General features: G+C 42.6%; 1 protein-coding gene across 1 annotated transcript in view; it reads right to left on the reverse strand.

Moving 5' to 3' along the window:
• Positions 1-1,815: 1,815 nt before the first annotated feature.
• The window catches only part of LOC122789257 (steroid 17-alpha-hydroxylase/17,20 lyase), a 199,618-nt gene continuing 181,258 nt past the window's right edge, over positions 1,816-20,175 (reverse strand). Inside the window, exon 8 of the mRNA XM_044056553.1 lies at positions 1,816-2,435. Within this exon, the coding sequence (XP_043912488.1) occupies positions 2,152-2,435 (284 nt within the window). The 3' untranslated portion in view covers positions 1,816-2,151. The remainder of the gene's footprint in view (positions 2,436-20,175) is intronic.

A 20,175-nucleotide genomic window follows, 5' to 3' on the forward strand; every position in this document is an offset into this window, starting at 1 on the left:
GTATCGAAATTTCGTGCAGTGACACGTACTTTTTCCTCTGTATGACAATAAAGTTTACTGTGACTTTGACAGTGATTGGTGCCAAAGCCATGGACTCAAACTCAATGCCAAAAATGCATTATCATCCCCTTTGGTAAAAACGATATTCCTGCAGGCTATCATATCAATAATAATACTCTAAGTAACAACTCAGAAGTGAGAAATTTGGGAATGCAAGCTTGACTGTAGCCTAAACTTTGACCACCATGTGTCTACTGTAGTAAGGAAGGCATTCTATGTCACACATCTTATTAGCAAAGGCATTGCCTCAACAGCGAAAGAGGTAATAACACCCCTGTACTCGATCCTCATCAGGCCAGTAATTGAGTACACTGCTCCCTTTGGTATGTACCTTACCAGGCACCTGCAGCAACTTGACAGACCTCAGAGATTTCCAGCCAAGAAAATTCAGGGTCTCCAGCACATGTCATATATTGGCAGAATGAAGTCATTGTCACTGTACTCAGTAGCATGCAGACTACTTAGAGGAGACTTGTGCCTGGCGTACAGAGCAATCTCAGATCCAAACCTAATGGAAATGCTGCACATCTGCAAGTCAAATGGGACAAGGGTCACCCACTCCGGAGTCCTTAACCTGGCCTGTGAAATAAATAGGACCTGTTGGAGAGAGAGAGATGTCTCTCAGAGGTTGTCACTCCTCTGGAATAGGTCACATCAAACAAAGCCCCTCTATGACCCTGTTTAAGCATAGCCTAGATGACTAGATAGGAAACTGTAAAATTACTTCCGGGGATTTCACCTATGACCCTGCTAGGTATGGGCAGTCATTGCTAACTAGAAACTCGAGTTTAGGCAAGATCCTTTATATTGGGTTTCTCTTGTACTATATTGGGTACACACTGCTAGGCTTATAAACACCTTCGGGTCAATAGCCCAGTAGCCACCTATGAACCTAAAATACCATACTAAATGTAGTATATGGTGTACTGTGCCATAAAACAACATGTCATATTGTAATAAAACTATGCTTTACCCAGTAGACCTTGTTTGCTTAAGGAATAGAACAAGTTTTACAGCTGACAGTCATATGCTAGTGTGCACTGCATTACTGTGTGCAAAGCAGGAGCGGCATATTAGTGTTTGAAATGACATACTGTTTCCTAACAATATCCTACATCCTTAACTAAACCATTAACTATTTTTTATGAAGAACATATACACAAAAAGGTATATAAACAGGGTAACAGTTTGTGATTGTGTTCTTTCACTGTGAGTTTCATAGGTGTTTGTGGTTCCAGTTTTAAAACTTGATTATGGTTGCCAGATTTGCAACCCCATCTCAGTTCCATAGGCTCCCTTCCTTGAAACTGTCAGTGACTGGCAATGAAAGAATGGCATCATATATCAAGAAACTACACCAAGTTTTAACTTGTGCAGAAGTGCAATTGCATGGCTGCATTAACCTGTTGTGTAGTTAAAGCTGAATAAGTTATTAAAGAAGGCTACTAAATGTTAAAGGAAATGAGTAGTCATTGGCTTTCAAAATGAGTTTCCAGCAGACCTAGTGATTGTACTGACCTAGACACGCTGTAGTCATAATTACAGAGCTTCTTTTGTCTTTGTGGTATAGTAACAGCCTCGAGAACACAACTTAGAGATGCATTATATGTAGTAATTGCTCAGTTGTATTGGAAAAAAAAAAGAAATGGAATCAGTAAAAGTAGTGCTGAAAATACACTAAGAATTTAGAAATTAGTTGCAATTTTGACTTAAGGAAAGATGCTGCTACATTACAGTGGACACAGAATCATTGAATAAGTAAGCATGTGAGTGTTTTATGGCCTGTATTATGAAACACAAACCAGTTCCGGGACTGGCTATTGGTGAAATTACAAAATTATAATGTTCTCTGAGCTGAGAAAGTATGATATGTGAATAGCCAGAATTTTTTTAATAACATAATTCACACTGATAGTTCCTTAGCACTTTATAAGGCTGCCACACAAGGCATTCAAATACACTTTTGTCAGGGATGCGGTGGTAATTTCTGCTTTGTAAGTTCTCTTTCTGTAGTTTCATTACTGCAACTTCATGAGAAACATGAGCGAAGTATTCTGCAACCAGTTTCTTAATTGCGTGATCGTTATACAGTCATGCGTAGTCGGACAGTTCACAACTCTTCCAAACTTCACGGAGTGTTGCTTTTATTTTGAACTTAGGAGGTTGAAGAACAACACCAAATTTTCCTTCCAAGGAAGGTAAGGAGGCACCAGGTGGGTTCTCAAGTGTAAATCGTTGCAGGATCCAGGACATAAAGAGAAAAAGCTCAATTTTAGCCAGTGATTCCCCCAAGCAAACCCGGATCCCAGCTCCAAATGGAAGGTAGCTTGCAGAAGGGGAGTATATATGTCTTCCACTCTCATCCAGGAAGCGAGCTGTTGACAAGAAGATACAAATGTAAATATAAATCATAACATCTTTTTTGATATTCAGTTTTTCAATATTTCATCTAATGTGTTTTTCTGTCCTCTACCTCAGTCTATTATTTATCTGTCTGGCTACTCCTGTACCCAACAAGTTAGCATCCTCAAGGTGTCCCTCTTGATGAAGCTTCTCAGAAAGTCTCCTTGTCTGGGCTTGTGAAAGAGTCCATTGCCACTTTTAACTAAAAAAGCTGATTTCCATTTATGTGAGAAATAAAAAAGAAAATGTTTCCATTATTGCTCCCTTTTTTTCTAGGGGCTGCAGTATCTTCTAGAAGGCTCATGCTGGCAGCACTACTGACTTTCTTTTTAGGTAAATGGCAAGCATTATGACCCATTAAATAGGACTACTGTGAAGACATGAAACCCTATCCCAGTTTTGAGCTATTAGAGGTAATTGGCCATAGCACTCCTCCCACACTGAATTATTTTTTTTATTCTGTATTTTGCTATCCCAACAGTTGTCAATCAACTACTCCTATTGTCCTCCTCAGTCTTCAGGTTCTTGAAGTCGACTGTTTCCCAGGACCTGATCCAATATATAGTTTAAGGCTGGAGAGGAGAGAGAGAGAGAGAGACGTTCCACCATCCTGCTGCTGTGATTTTTGTTTTGTATTATTTTGATTTCCTGAACCCAAAGTAAAACAAATCTGTGTGCTAACCTTTCATATGTGGCACACTTTGATAAAAAAGAAAAAAAATATTACTGTACTGACTTACAGATAAATCATGCTAGCATTACTCTGTCAGGATGAAAATTAGTTCATCATCAGATATCATGAATCTTTTACTGATATTACAATATCAGAAGTTGAGCAAAACCCAGCTTGAACTCATTGGCAAACTTAATTAGTCAAAGTTGTGAGTTTATAGACTGAAGAAACAGATACTAAACAGAAGAAATGCCAGCATGGAGACCTGAAATATACCACTAGTCACAGCTTCCTTTTCTGAGGTGACACCTGCTACTTTAACTACACACATTCTAGTGTATATCCATGCTATCCATTTCATGGCATAACAGTCAATTTATTTTATTTTATTTTAAATTTGTTACTGGGTAAGTGTCCGACTGGGCTGGAATCCCATTTTCAGTGGACACCCAGGGAGAAAAGCTCCATACATATACAACAAAGTTATACAAAGTAATACATAAAAATAGTACAAAGAATTAAGACAGAAAAACCATCTGGCAGGTAAGTACAGTACAATGAAATGCAACCATAGTACAATAAAGATAGAATCGATACAAACTACTCTGAACAACATTGGGGATGAAACAATATATACGGAGTGTGATGTAAGATCACTAGACTACAAAATTGGTAAGCATGTAATATGGTTAAGAAGTCATCAGAGGCAGGAGAAAAATAGGATCCCTAGTCTAGGTTGGAGCAAGGACAGACCCAGTGGTTGCTAGTGTTCTCTTAGACTTTGAATTTGGAGGTGTCATTAAATTTGAAGATGTGCTGAGGTAATAGGTTCCAAGAGTGAGTCTCCAAATCTGTTTACAGATTTGGTTACTTTTAGCAGAAGTTTTATCAGAGCAAAGTAGTTCTCTGAGGTTAAAATTAGCATGGAGTGAGTCTTGTAGGGCTGAGCAGTTAATTGGTTTCGTTATAATGGTATGGTTAACAGTGAGTTGGTTTAGTTGTAGTAGATTGGGTAGCTCAATCAGGTTAAGTTTCTTTAGAGCTAGGCAGTGGTGATCCCAATAGGGTACATTGGCAGCAAATTTAGCTGTTTTTTTTGTAACATGTCTCTAGGTGATTTAGGTCAGTCTTTCATTAATTAGTAAGGATTTGTGAAGAGTAGAGAAGAGTGGAGAGAAGAAATGGCCTGGAAGTGGCTAGTCTGGATGTGCTGGTGACATGGGGTTTAGCTCTGTAGAGTTGACCTAATTTTATATAAACTTTTTTTTATAGTTATTGCTATGTGTTTGTCAGGTTTGAGCTGATTGTCTATGTTCTGCTGGTTCAATAGCAGTTTGTTTGGAGGAATAATTGGTGAATGAAGGATATCTATAAGTAGTCTTGTTTTTGGTGAAGAACATGAGCTTTGTTTTTTTTTTTGGGTTGAGGATGAGTTCATTGTCTGCAAGGTAGGTTTCCATGTCTAATAGTGATTTTTATGTTTTTTCCCTGAAGTTCAATGGTAGTGGGAGCAGAGCAGATGAGGGTGGCATCATGTGCATACTGGATTACGGTGGCACACTTAGTGGCAGTGAGAAGGTTATTAGTGAATATGGGGAAAAGAAGGGGACCTAAAATGGAGCCTTGTGGAACTCCTCCTGAGCTAGGCAGGAGGGGGGAGAGGTTGTTAACCCATTTGGTGGACTGTTGTTTATTGGAGAGGCAACTGTGGAACCAGTGAAGGGATGAAGAACTCAAAGTGTATGTGGCAAGTTTGTTAAGAAGTTTTTGGTGGCAGACAGTGCCAAAAGCTTTTGATATGTCTAGAAAGACTGATGAGACGAAAAAGGTCTTTGTTTTTAATGAGGTTCACTGTGTTAGTGAAACTAATCAAGGCAGTACTGGTGCTGTGTTTAGGTCTGAATCCATGCTATGTGTTGGATAGCATGTTATTATTTAGTAAGTAATCAAGTAGTTGAATGTGGATGCATTTTTCCAAGATTTTAGCTAGGGGAGAGGGGGGGGGGGAGAGGAGAGCAATGGGATGGTAGTTAGAGAAATCAGTGGATGGGCCACCTTTGTGGAGTGGTGTAATGTGACAGATTTTCCAGATAGTGGGTGTAGCAGAGTGCAAGTGAAGTGTGCTGTATCTTTAAGAAGCATGTAAAGTTTGTACGTGCAGGTGTAAATCCCAGACAAGTGCATTCCCTAGTGCCATTTTGTAAGAGCAGCCTGAGTGACAGCATGCATTATTGCACTTGTTAGTTTGTATATAAGTTACTTAAGTTAAGCTCAGTAAACTTCTGTAGTGATGTGTTTGTATAAAATAAAGCTGCACAGAACCCATGAAGACTCTTCTGTTGTGTCCAGAATGGGAGAGTGACATGGTGTCAGAACCAGGATTGAAGAGAAAAAAATCCAGAGCCATGAGGTGCACAGATGACAGTGAAGGTAAAAACAAGAGAAACAAACACAGCCAGAAAAGAATCAAATGTAATGAGAGGTATCAAAAACTGTTTATCTGATAAAAAAAAAAAAAAAAAATAGAACGGGGCATTACAAGGGCACAAACCACATTACTGAGCAAGATGAAGGCACAAAAAGCTTGTTAACTAAAATAAATGTTTAAAATAAAGGTAACTGATGAAACAATTAACAGTAAAGCAAAACAAGCATGTTTAAAGATAAAATGAGTATGTTTAAAGCAAAGCAAGTATGCTTGAAGCATAACTGAGCATGTTTAGAGTAAAACGAGCACAAGAAAAGTACATTGGGCATGAAAAGGGTTTAAATGAGCAAAACGAATATAATAAGGGCAAAAAAGGAAAGATAAAGCAAGGTGACTCCATGGGCCGGATTTACAAAAGCTTGCACAGAGTTGTAGAGTAGTGTAAGATGTCAAACAGGCAATATGTCTGCCGTGCGATCCAGGAACAGCTGGCAGGGGTGTGCACGAGAGCTGCTAAAACTACTCTTGCATGGACAGCATCATGGTATGCAAATTACCTTATTTGCTGGTGAAAGCTATGCAAATGAGGTAAATTTGTGATCCAGGAAACACTAACCTGTCAGTGGAAGATTAGTGTTATCTGCAGAAATGTACTCCGTTGGTAACTGAGTACTGTTCTGCAAATAGCTAAACGGAGCTATGACAGCTCCAAATAAAGGATGCATACAGTTGAGGAAGTATTCCAATGGCCAAATATAAGGCCATTGGCATTTATAAATGTTTAAAAATATAAAAATCTAACTTTGATTCCCCCCCCGATCTCGATGTTTAAGCATAGCGCAGCACTGTGCAAACGTGCGGCGCTTATAAAAACAAGAAAATAATTAAATAAAAGCCAAAAACAGGCATTTTCACTAAAAAGCTTATTCTGCCATGCAGGTGAATGGCAGGCTGAAAACAACATGGCCACTGAGTAGTGGTTGTTAAGGGGGGGGAAGCTCAGTGTCAGAGATGTAACCATGCATTAGTAGGCAATCCTATGCAAATGAGGATAAGGATAGTGAATCCCAATTTCCCCAGCATGTGAGCCATGCCCTAAGAGTGTAAGAGTAGGAGTAGGTGAGTAGCAGAGTAGAATATAACTGAAATCATGAGAGGGTGTGTCCAGGCTGTAAGCTAAATGGAGCACAGTGGCTTATGTTTGCTTTGAGTTGCTCAGGATTGCAAGAGGCGTGCCTACAGTTGTTCTATTTGAAAACCTCAAACCAAAGGTGCACAATGTTAAAAGATAGGAAACTCCTTGCAAACATACACACAGCATGTGCATGGCGCTTCCCCCCGGGTGGAAACAGGCAAAAGGAAGGAAAAGAAGTAGTAGGAAGTTAACCAAGGAGAACTAGCAGAGCTGCCAGGTGAAATATATCAGAATCAGCCAATTACACAAGCAGCAGACTAGCCCAGCCCAGCACTTTAAACACTGCAAACAGCATTCCTCCCTGTTTTTCCCAAGAACTCTGCAACACTGCAGTATACAAATAGGGAAAGCTTAAAATGCTTAAGTCAGACAAAATGTTAGGGGCTGCTCTTGCTATCATAAACCAACACGTGCAAGGTGCTGAGGGTGGTGATGTTGTGAATGCTGCTGAGCAACCCACAGTGAGGAGACGGAGAAGAGTGTACAGACCCAGGGTAACCTACTAGGGGCTACATGAGCTGGAGATAGTGGAGTGCTATAGGGTAGACAGAGACCTCCTACAGCAAATTGTTGAGCTGTGCCGGCAATGCCTCACACACAGAACCAACAGAGGGGAACCCATCCCAGTGGATACCAAGGTATGTGTTGGCATAAGAATACTAGCTACAGATACCTTCCAAAGACCAACTGGTGATATGATGGGGATTTCACAGGCATCAGCATCCAGGGTACTCCACCAGTTCCTGGATGCCATGTTAGCACATGCCGGTGAGCACATATATTTCCCCAATTCCTGTGAGGCATTGACCAGCAATATGAGTCTTTTCCACCAAATAGCAGAATAACCTGAGGTAGTGGGTGGAATAGACTGCATGCACATACACATCAAAGCACCACCCAGTGAGCGAGGTAGGGTCTACATCAACTGCAAGGGCTTCCCCTCCATCAACTGCCAGGTGTGCAATGCCCAAGGCATAATAATGGATGTGTGTGCTGGCTGCCCTGGAAGCTATCACGATTCCCATGTCTGGCATCTGATGCAGCTGTACCAGAGATTTGCCAATGGGGACATCCCTGATGGTCACCTAGTGGGGGATGCTGGATACACACTTGAGCCGTGGCTGATGACACCCATCAGAAATGCACACACACCTGAACAAGAACTCCATAATGAGGCACACAAACAAGAAACATAATTGAGCGTGTGTTTGGGATGCTCAAGTCATGGTTCTGGTGCCTGGACACATCTGGTGGAGCCTTGCAGTACTCACCAACTACATGTACCCAAATTGTTATGGTATGTGCCATGCTACACAGTATGATCCTTTTAAAACAGCTGCAGCAGGAACAGCATGGGGCAGGGCCAAACAGCCCCCCACCATTGCCAAGGCCTGCACAGGCACAGTGTGACTTGGAGGAGGAACAACCTGAGCCTGCCCCAGTAGGCAGAAGGAGGTGTGCCCAGTATGTCCTGGCCTTGGCAAAGAGGCAACGCATAACACATACACTGACTCAGTAGGAACCCTGAAAATGACACCTCTCTCTGACTCGCACATACAGTAAAAGGGATGCCTAACTTGACACTACCTGTTTTCAAACATGTATAGGGAGTGTACTATGTGCATCTAACATAGGCAGCCCTGCAGCACCACCTGAGGCATGAGTGCCCTATTTTAAGCAATATAAAGCACTGCTAAGCACATTTTACCAGTACTGAGCATATTTAAATCCAATTGCGTGTAGCTGTGCACCACACTAACAAGCGCAATGTTGAGCAAAGTCGGGCAAAGTTGAGCAAAGTCGGATAAACACACTCACACCTGCTTTACTGTTCCTTAACCAGTCAGGTCTTCCCAGCAGGAAAATAAAAAACAGTGACATGGCTCGAACTCAGGATACTGTGCACTATAGTCACAGTACTGAACCACTAAGCCATAGCAGCATTTCACTGGCACAGACACAACGTTAGTCACTCACACATACCAGTTGGGGGGGTCACATACCTAACAGTCACAGCCAGCAGGACAACTGTAGACAAACGCAAACACAAACAAATGCTGTATCATGCTCTCTGAAGAGGCATATGAGTAACCTCACTCCAGGCCTATGCAGACAGATAACAGCAGGCCAGGCAGTGTGATGTGGGTTGGGTAGGCTATGAAGTCACAAACTAATATGCGTGTAATTGGAAGCTAAGGTCTGTAGTACAGTGGTATGCCTCAATCCAGTATAATAGGCAACAGTACAGACTGAAATGGAGTACCTGACATTGCAGTGCAGGCCTAGCAAATGTGTATAAGTGTCAGGTGTACCCCTCATCCTATGTACACTCACAGTAACAATCAGGTGTGCCCCTGCCCCCCGGGTAGAAGAGTACAAATAATAGCTGCCCCCCCTGTATGTAGAAATGTTGATAAGTCTATGCAAATTGACTCATGGAAGCCTTGCAGGCACAGCATGCTTCCTGTCGATGTACAACACAAAGGTGAGCCCTGAAGCAAAAACCAACTTGAATTTTCACACACACACATAGTATATATATATATATATATATATATATATATATATATATATATATATATATATATATATATATATATACACACACACACCCATAGTGGGCATGCTCACACACTTAAATTTAGCAAATGTCAGTCAACAACATACTGAAAGGTCATACTGAGCATGCTCACACACACAGGCCATGTCTGAGTACAGCAATGGGCCACACATATCTGGCAGTTGCAATTCTTACTCCAGATACATGTCACTATTCACCAATCCTGCCTTGCATACACAGTGATATGAAAACAGACCCATATAATATATTGGACCCCTGTCATAATCAAACTATGTAATACAAGTTCTTAAGATGTTCAAAAAAAAGTGAAAATCCAAAGAAGATCAATAAATCTCCGATCAGTATCATCAAGAAACAATGAGTACTCCTAACATTATCCAAGCCATGTTCTGGCAAAAATATTGCCAAAGAGTCCATAGAGAACCATGAAGCTTTCTTTAGCTATGTCATAAATAATGTAAACTCATATATGTTCTGAGTCAGTGCAAAGTGTAAATGAATACATGTACATGACTGGCATTGCCAACATCTTGTTAGACAGGTTCATACATATTTACCCCCCCCTCTCACTGACAAAAGGGCCCATTACCATACCTGGAGATTGTGAAAAGCCAGAAATCACATATACAGTGGTTAAACAGCTGTATCCAAACCTAAAAACACGGTATCTATGGGATGACATGGTGTCCCTGGCTGTGTCATATGTGAACTCCAAAACAAATAGACCCTGCACCTGAACAGTCTGTTGAGACACCCTCTGTACAGGATATGAAACTGTTGAATGGGTTACAGCAATGTTTGGCACACTCCACAAGTGTTGGTGCACAACAGACCATGGGAACTATTGTCTTATAAGCCTAATAAGCCTGATCTGCAAGACCATGGAGTCCATCATTATGGAACTCATAAACAGAGCTATTGGGAGCCTACAAACACCCAACCCTACCCATTTTGGTTTGGTCAGGGGTAGATCATGGTCCCTAAACCTGCTAAACAGTTTTCAAGGCAGTCACCCAGGACATACATCAATGAAATGAGCTCCACATGGCCTACATAGACCTTGAAAAGCCATTTTCCAACATCCCACACACATGTCGCATCCACAAAATCAGCAACCTGTGCATAAACATGTATGTCATCTGATGGATTGCCAACTGGGGCACAGACAGATCCCACAAGGTAAGAATTGTGGTCTCCCTGTTGGACTGTAAGCTGGTAACAACTGCTGTCCCCCATGGCTCAGTCCTGGGACCCCTCCTGTCTGGTGTATACTTTTCAGAAATACAGTCAAACACACGAGGGCTATGGTTAGCAAAGTTTGTGGATGACTGCAAAAAGGTTGTCATAATCGATGTTTGGGACAATAGAGATCCTTAAAAAGGGTCTCAGTCAGACAGATGTGGTGTCAAAATTATGGACTCGAGCTACAGTCATGCAAATACCACATAGGTGCCAACATCCTAAATATGGAGGTAATAATAAGGGATCTATGGACACATGTGGATAGTCATCTCTACTTCCAGAAACACATTCACAAAGTGGTTAGAAAATCATGCTGTGTTCCCACAAATTGCCAAGGTCTTTGCATGTAGGTCAAAGCAGGTTCCCTCTACTCATCAGTCATCAGACCCATCAGAGAGTATCATGGCACACTTGCGATGAATCTGACTAGGCACTTTCAGCAGCTGGAAAGACCACTGAAGTACCTCAACAAGAGGAATACTGGCCTCAAACAGTTGCCCCATGCAACGTGACTGAAGTTAACTCAATCTGTACTCTGTTGCATACTGTCTACTCAGGCGATCTCTGCCCATCAGACAGGTCCATGTCCAATTCAGAACTGATGTACATGCTCTAGCTGAAGTAAACCCAAGCTCACTGTGCCACATGCTCTAGGGATATCATCATCACAACAATAAATAGAACATGTTGGAGGGATACATTTCTAACGCACAGACTTCCCTTGCTTTGGAACAGGCTCCCAACCTACATTAAGCTGAGTCCCTCACTGACACTCTTCTAGAGGAGCCTTGATGAGTGTATGTGAAACTGAACTGTCACACCATGGATCACCTCATCAGCTCTACTTCACAGAGGCCTAGGGAACTAACCCCATGTGTGGTGATAGCTGCACACTCTGGCCATACTAATATATGCCTTCAGGCAGATAGCTTATTACCTACCTATGTACCTATATATATGTAGGGGGAACACAGTATAGTAAGCTAAAGATGGATGGGCAGAGATGTGTGTAAGAGGGTGACCATGACAGGCAGCCATCCAGGACTGTCCCACCCAGCACACATCCCAATGGCACAAAAGACATGAGGTGCACATCTCACCCACTGTACATAATAGCCACCAGTATCTGTAAGCATTACAGTGTATGTGGTGCATGTGCCTGCTGTACAACATGACTGTACAATGAAGTACACATCTACCATCTGTAGACATGTACCTGTCACATAGGTTCATAGGTATGTAGTAGACTATCTTCACGAAGGCATTTATTAGCCTAGGCAAGTTGTGCAGCTTTCACCACCCCATTGGGTAGTCTCCTAAGCCCTAGTTCTAATAGTTAGTACCCTAAGCCCCTTTCTAGTGGGGCTGCTGATGTGATGCCTGGTGTGAATTGGCTGTTTCCCATCCACTCATCAAGGTTCCTATTGAAGAGTGTCAGCGAGGGGGTCTGTGATGTACATTGGGACTGTGTTCCACAGTAAGGCAAGTATCTGGGATGGTACTCTATCCCACCAGCATGTTGTATTCATTGTTGTGATGAGGTTTATATCCCTGGTGTGTGCAGTGTGACTCAATTTTGTTATCCGTAGATGGAGCATGTTCAACAGTTATGTGTTGGACATGGCTCTGTATGTTAGGCAGAGTGTGCCTCTGAGTAGGCGGTACACAACGGAGAACAGATTTAGTTTTACCAGTTGTGTTGCATAACACAACTGTTTGAGGCCAGTAATCCTCTTGGTGAGGTACCTCTGTGGTCTCTCCAACTGCTGGATATGCTTAGTCGAGTACATCCAAAATGGTGCATTGTACTCAATGATGGGTCTGATGACTTAAGAGTAGAGGGCCACCACTACCTCTTTTGATCCTGATGCAAACCCATTGTTGGTTAGGTGGGCCACATAGGATTTCCTAATCACTTTGGTAACATGGTTGTCAAAGGAAAGATGACTATCTACATGTGTCCCCAGATCCCTTATTACCTTGTCAGTTTTTAGGGGGTAACACCTATGTGGTAGTTTGTGGGTACTTTGTTTTCCCCAAAGGGGATTACTATGCATTCTTTCACATTGAGCTTGAGGCCATGATTCTGACATCACACATCTGTCTCATAGAGTCCCTTCTGCCGAATATTTGTGTCATCCGGGGAATCTATTATGGCAAACACTTTACAGTTCCCAGCAAAATTAGTCAACCACAACCCTCCTGTGTTAGCATGTACTTTTGAGAAGTCTATACTAAACAGGAGGGACCCCAGGACTGAACCCTGGGGGACACCGGTTGTTACCGGTGTAGAGTCTGACATGTAGCCAACGACTCTTAATTTGTGGGATCTATCTGTGAGCCAGTTTGCAATCCATCTTGTGATGTATGGATTCATGCCCAGGTTGAGGAGTTCATCTATGATACCTGATTGGGGAATGGTGTTAAAGGCTTTAGTGAGGTATAGGTAGGCTGTGTGGAGCTCCTTTAAATCTGTAGGCTGGGTAACTGTTTCAAAGAAATCCACCCAGTTCAGGAGGCGTGATCTGTATTTGATGAAGCCAAACTGGGTGTGCTGAACTGTGTGAAGGTTCTCAATATCTTTATTGTTGACTTCCATTATGATTGGCCCCATTGCCTTGCAGATCAGACTTGTCAGGCTCATAGAGCATGAATGCCAAGGGTCTTTTGTGGCCCCACTCCTGTGGAGTGGAAAGAACGTTGCTGTGCAACATTGTATGGGTACATATCCTATAGAGAGGATGTAGACAGATGTGTAGGTATCCTTGATAAATAATGGATACATCCCCACCCTATGTGCTAAGATCCAGGTACTGATGCTGGAAGGTATGGAATGAGTAGTATCCTGGTAGTGCTGGTGTGCTCTCTGGAGCCTTGAACTAGGTTTCTGTTACTGCACAGATATCAGTATTCTCCATACTGAGAAGTTCCTCAAGTGTGTGCATTTGGAGGCTGATACTTCTGGCAATGAGTAGCATTTAGCTCACTTTGTGGTTATTTGTGTTGGTTACAGGGTTTGGTTTGTCCTGAGTGACTGGTGTTCCACACCTGAAGTCAATGCCTCATTGGTCCGATCCGACCATAAGCTAATTACCCTACATATCCACATTCCGCCCCCACCCCCCATTAAGGAAACCATGTTAAAAAATGTCTCCAATGCCAACTTCATGCTTCTTAAGACAGAAGTGGTGAACTTCATGACATCCATGCAGATGGACAATACAGTTACGACTACTGAATCCTACACAATTGCACTTTATAAGCACTTACATGAGTGCATGGATCATGCTATCCCAAACAGAACCAAGACGCTATCCTCCAAGAAAAGGAAGCCAATCTGGCGGTCCCCTGCCATAAATAAACTGCACAACAGAAGGAAGAAACTGTTGCAAAAGAGGGTAAATCCCATGAGTGGAGAAGCTCCCTGGTCAGCCTCAGTAAGAAGCTGCGATCCCTGATAAAACCCTCCAAAGCTAGTTACGAAAACAAAATCGCCACTGATTCTAAAGACAGCCACAAAGCATTCTATAGCTATGTCAAGAATCTCAGTGGCAATACTCAGATCTGGCAATAAATATACAGACCCAACTGATATTGCCAACATCCTGGCAGATAGGTTCAGTGCTAGCTTTATCCCCCTCTCACCCATGAAAGAGCCCATCTCTATACCAGGAGAATGCAAAGTTCCTGTCATCATGGCTGCACAGGTAAAAACCACACTCTCCAAAGCCAGGAACACAGCATCTATGGGACCAGACAACATCCCAGGCTGCGTTCTGCATGAACTACAGAACAAACTGGCACCACACCTAAGTACCATGTTCAATCATAGCCTCACCTCAGGCTTTGTGCCTGCTGAATGGCGCACAGCGACGGTTATCCCACTACACAAGGGGGAGCCACCACTGACCCCGGGAACTGGAGTGCCCCGTTAGCCTGATGAGCCTGGTCTGCAAGGCCATGGAATGTATCATCATGGAACTTATAAACAAAGACATTGGTAGTCTCCAAACTCTGGACCCCAACTAGTTTGGGTTTGTAAAAGGCATATCATGTCTCCTAAACCTGATAGACTTCTTTGAAGCAGTCACTAAAGCTGTAGACAAGGGTAAGGTGGTTCACACATCCTATCTAGATCTTTTCAAGGCTTTCAACACCATCCCCCACTCTGGAATTACAGATAAACTCATTAAACTAGGTATAAATCCCTATGTCACAAGATGGGTTGTCAACTGACTCACTGACAGAACCCACACTGTGAAAGTAGCAGACTCCAAATCCGACTTCAGACCAGTGACAAGTGGAGTACCACAGGGTTCAGTCCTGTGTCCTGTCCTGTTTGGTACCTACTTCCCTGAAGTACAGGCTAACACAGAAGGTCTTTGGCTAAGATGTTTGCAGATGACTGCAAACTAGGAGCCATAATCGAAACTACTAACGATGTGGACATCCTACAAAAGGGCCTCACTGAGACAGATGCCTGATGTCAAAGCCATGACCTCAAACTCAATGCCAAAAAGTGCATTGTCATCCCCTTAGGTAAAAACTCTGTACCCATGAACTACAACATAGGCAGTAGTATACTTAGCACCGAAAGTGTGATAAGAGACCTTGGGCACAGGTGGACAGTAGTCTCTCCTTTGATAATCACATTGCCGCAGTAGTCAGGAAATCCTGCTACATGGCACACCTCGTCACAAAAGGTTTCTCATGCAGAAAAAAAGAGGTCATTGTTCCCCTCTACTCATCACTCATTAGATTCATTATAGAGTCAACGCCCCTTTTGGTATGTACCTTACAAGACATCTACAACAACTGGAAAGGCCGCAGAAATACCTCACAAAGAGGATTACTGGCCTCAAACACATGCCCTACACAGACAGTCTCAAAAAACTCCAGCTTTACTCTGTCGAATATCGCCTACTCAGAGGTGATCTCTGCCTAACATACAAAGCTATGTCAAACCCAGAGCTGTTGGACATGCTCCACTTAAAGAAATCCCAATCCCTCCGAGCTACATGCTCTAGGGAACTAAACCTTGTCACCACAATAAACAGAACATGCCGGAGGGATAGATTCCTGTCCCAGAGACTTCCCATACTCCAGAATAAACTACCTATCTATATCAAACAAAGCTCCTCATTAGCACTCTTCAAGAAAAATCTTGATGATTGGATGGGAAGTAGGAAATTCACCCTGGGGATCACTTCTGTGTCTCTGCTCAACAGTGGCACAGGAAAATAAATTTCTTAGGTGGCAAAATCCAGGGTACCTTTTTGGCTGGGCTTGTATAGGCCCCAGGGCCAATAGCCTAGTACCTACCTATGAACCTTTGAGCCTTGCCTAAAAGAAGGCAATATGGGGACAGCAAGAGCCTTGGCCAGTATTCAGAAGCATAGGGGCAACAGGTGCAAACCATCTGTAGCGAAGCAACGAGGCTTGTCCGTCATGTCATCACAGGCAGGCAGAGACTGGATCCCCTTTGAATGACACCAGAAGCTCAGCCAATTGTTGAAGTTTATCGTCTTTCTGTTATATTGCAGTGTCATGTAGGTGAAGGTTAGATGCTACTCAAGGTCAGGGTCATACCAGCCTGGGCTACATGATCATAGAGCTACTATATATCTCGTCATGTTGTCCTGGGAGGTATGTCTCAGATAATTCACACTGACATGTACAAAGAACACATCATATATGTACCTGTTCTGGAGTGATGTAAGTGATTGTGTTATGTGGCGGATCATAGCCCCTGACAGACAACTGACAGTAACCTTCCCCTTGTCCAGCCGAGTGAGAGGAACATCTGTGTGCCTGACTATGAAGTCACCTATTACTAGTGTGTTGGGTATGTTGTTTTGCTTTAGGGCTTGTTGTGAGGCAGACTGCTTTCATGTATTATGTGTTTTCTGGCATGTGCTTGGAGGTGCATGTTGCTTGGTTGTCTGCTTAAGAGGACATTCTCTCTTTTTCAGATTAATATTTGTATTCTCCGAGTATGGTAATGTGTATTTATGTGTGTGTTTTGCTGGTGCTTATATTGTAGGTCTATTTGAAACTGTTGGTGTTGTGGTTGCATGACCTTACACCTCTTGACTGTATTGTCCAGTGTTGGGTTGACAGAGCTTAGCCACCGGTTTGACCCTGTGTGTGCCAGCATGTGGTGCATCAACCCATATATGATATGGTCATGGCCAATGCATACAATACACTCACAATACACCTAGTATGATAAGCCTGCTGAGGTTAGCAAATGTGAAAAAACCTTTGGGCAAATTGTCAGCAAGTAATGTCTGTATTGCACCCTGTAACTCCATATTGCTTGCTGAAGTGTAAAGACGTACTTAGTTTGGATTAAGAACCCCGCACTTGCCAATTGTGTGTGTGTCTGTCTGTCTCTCCCTGGGGAGAGAGCAACCTTTTTGTAGACTACTCACACCCCTTAAAAGTGGTATACTCATCTTTGTCAAGTCTGATGATGTCACCATCCTAAAAATATACCCGTGGAAAGGTGAAATCCCAGTAATGTGTATAGCGTGTCGTGTAAATGCATACTGCTGTAGTATCATAATGTAGTTAGGTAGGGATGTGAATCCTGCACTTGCCAACTGTGTGTGTCTCCTTGGGGAGGAGCAACCTTTTTGGGGAATACTCACACCCCTTAAAAGTTGTATACTCATCTTTGTCAAGTCTGATGATGTCACTATCCTACAAATATACCTGTGGAAAGGAGAAATTCCAGTAATGTGTATAGTGCATCGTGTAAATGCGTACTGCTGTAGTATCATAATGTAGTTAGGTAGGGGTTTGAATCCTGCACTTGCCAACTGTGTGTGTGTGTGTCTCTCTCTCTCCCTGGAGAGGAGCAACCTTTTCGGAGAATACTCACACCCCTTAAAAGTGGTATACTCATTTTTGTCAAGTCTGATGATGTCACCATCCTACAAATATACCTGTGGAAAGGTGAAATCCCAGTAATGTGTATAGCGTGTTGTGTAAATGCATACTGCTGTAGTATCATAATGTAGTTAGGTAGGGGGTTGAATCCTGTACTTGCCATCTGTGTGTGTCTCCCTTGGGAGGAGCAACCTTTTTGAAGAATACTCACACCCCTTAAAAATGGTATACACATGCCAGAAAACACATAATCTGATGATGTCACCATCCTACAAATATACCTGTGGAAAGGTGAAATCCCAATAATGTGTATAGCATGTTGTGTAAATGCATACTGCTGTAGTATCATAATGTACTTAGGAAGGAGTTTGAATCTCACACTTGCTGACTGTGTGTGTGTGTGTGTGTGTGTGTGTGTGTGTGTGTGTGTGTGTGTGTGTGTGTGTGTGTGTTCCAGGTGTGTGAGAGTGTGTGACACTGTTGGTCAATGTGGAGTGGGTTTTGATTTTTCTAGTGTATGACATATCACAATGACAACTGACAACTGTATGTGCATTACATATGTAAGGTAGGTGTTGGGCAAAGCCCTATATATACATGTGACCTCAATTATTTCATAGGTGGGTACTCTGTTTTCTCCATGAACACATCTGTTATCTTTGCTGGCACTTTCCAGACCTTAGGTCACTTCTGTCTGCTAGTGACAAGCTTAGCCACTGCAGTGATCCCTGGGCTATGTCTTCTGTTTCACATCCACTCATCACGGTTTCTATTGAAGAGTGTGAGTGAGGGTTTATGCTTGAGGTATATTTGAATCCTGTTCCAAAGCAAGCAAAGTCTTGCAAAGATGACTACTCATTGTAGGTGTGCAACAACCTCTGTGGATCTGCATGCAAACCCTTTATTGCTTATGTGCTCCACAGAGGGATTTCCAAAACCCTTTGGTAATGTGATTATCAAAGGAGAGATGATTAAACACATGGCTCTATGTATACATTAGTACCTGTTCCACATTTTGGGGGCTACTACCTATGTTGTACTCTGGGGATACTTTGTTTTCTAAAAGTGGATAACTATGCTTTCTTTGGCTTAAAGCTTTACAACATAAGTTTGACACTGGGTATCTGTCTCTATGATACCCTTTTGGAGGATGTGTGTGTCATCTGGAGAATAAAGTATAGCCCACAGTATGCATTTTCATCAAACGTGGGCAGGCATATCCCTACTGTGTTTGCCTGTACCTAAGAAAGCTATATGCCAAACAGGAGTGGTCCCAGGACTGAGTGCAGGTCAATACCACTTGTTACTGGCATAGAACTGTACATGGAGGCTGCAAATGTTACTGTGTGTTTTACATCTGTGCGTCATTTGTCAATCCATCATCTAACAATTGTTTATGGTCAGTCTGTTGCAGTTATGTATAATACCAGAATGTGGGATGGGTATGAAATGCTGGTGAGCTATAGCTTGGCTGTGTGGACTTCCCCTCCCTTACCTATAGCCTTATTAACTGGCTTGAAGTCTACTGGGTGTAGGAGCCATGATCTGGCCTTTAGAGAACCTAAGTGGGTATGGTGCAGTGTTTGCAGGTTCATAATGTCTCAGTTAATGAGTTCCATAATGCTGTGCTCCATAGCCTTCCCGATAACATTTGTCTGGCTTATAGGGTGAGAGTTTCCAGGATCTGTTGTTGTTCTACCCTTAATCAATTTATGTTAACATTTGCAATGGGTGTCACGAGGATGGACAGGTTTAGGAATAAGTATATTAGAGGGTCAGTCCAGGTTTGAAGGTTAGTAGACCAAGCCAGATAGGCAGGATTAAGTTGGTTTGTACATGTGCTGAGGAGGGATGCAGAGTATATTGTGAAATAGATGCTATGGATGAAGCCGCCAGGTAACAGGAAAAGAGGAATGCCTAAGATGAGGTTTATGGCTGTGGTGAGAGAGGACATGCAGGTGGATGGTGTGACAGCACAAGATGCAGAGGGCAGGAAGAAATGGAAACAGATGATCTACTGTGGTGACCCCTAATGGGAGTATCCAAAAGGAGAAGAAGATGTTGTAGCTCAACCCTTGTGGACTGTGAACACCATTACCATGCGTCATTCCACAAGTATGCAACCTGTATAGAGGCTGCATCTGGACAGAGTGTTTAGGTGAGTGGTGACTTCATATGTCAGCTTGTGTATGACACAGCCAGGAAGACTGTCCAGTACCACTGCCACTGTGGTTTGGACTTTGGTAAAGAGATGTTTTAACTAGAGTGTCTGTGAATCATCAGGTTTTACATTCTTTAGGTCTGGAAATGTGGCCCTTGTGGAACGACAGGGTGGTGAAATCCGCATTCAAACTGTTTGACAAGAAATTGGTAATGTCAGTCAGATAAGTGTACTCTGTGACCATTTACATTAACTGTGACCCGATCTGAGATTTCCCCTGTAGATTATACACAACACTAAAGAAAGCTTTAGTGTTGTATTTGGAATCCTTGCCATTTTGTATTTTGAAGCTTGCCTTGTATGTTTATTAAGGGATTGTATTTTCCCAATGATACTGACCAGAGAGGTTATCCCTTCTTGGTATGTAACTCTTTTTTGGTACAACTTCACACCTTCTATTATATATTTAGTTTATGGCAGGGGTCCATGAGACTAATGCACTTTTACTGTATAAGTGAGAATTTCTTGTGTTTGTGAT

This window comes from Protopterus annectens, chromosome 14.part0 (assembly GCF_019279795.1).
Source record: "Protopterus annectens isolate FY-2018-M chromosome 14.part0, PAN1.0, whole genome shotgun sequence".
NCBI lineage: Eukaryota > Metazoa > Chordata > Ceratodontiformes > Protopteridae > Protopterus > Protopterus annectens.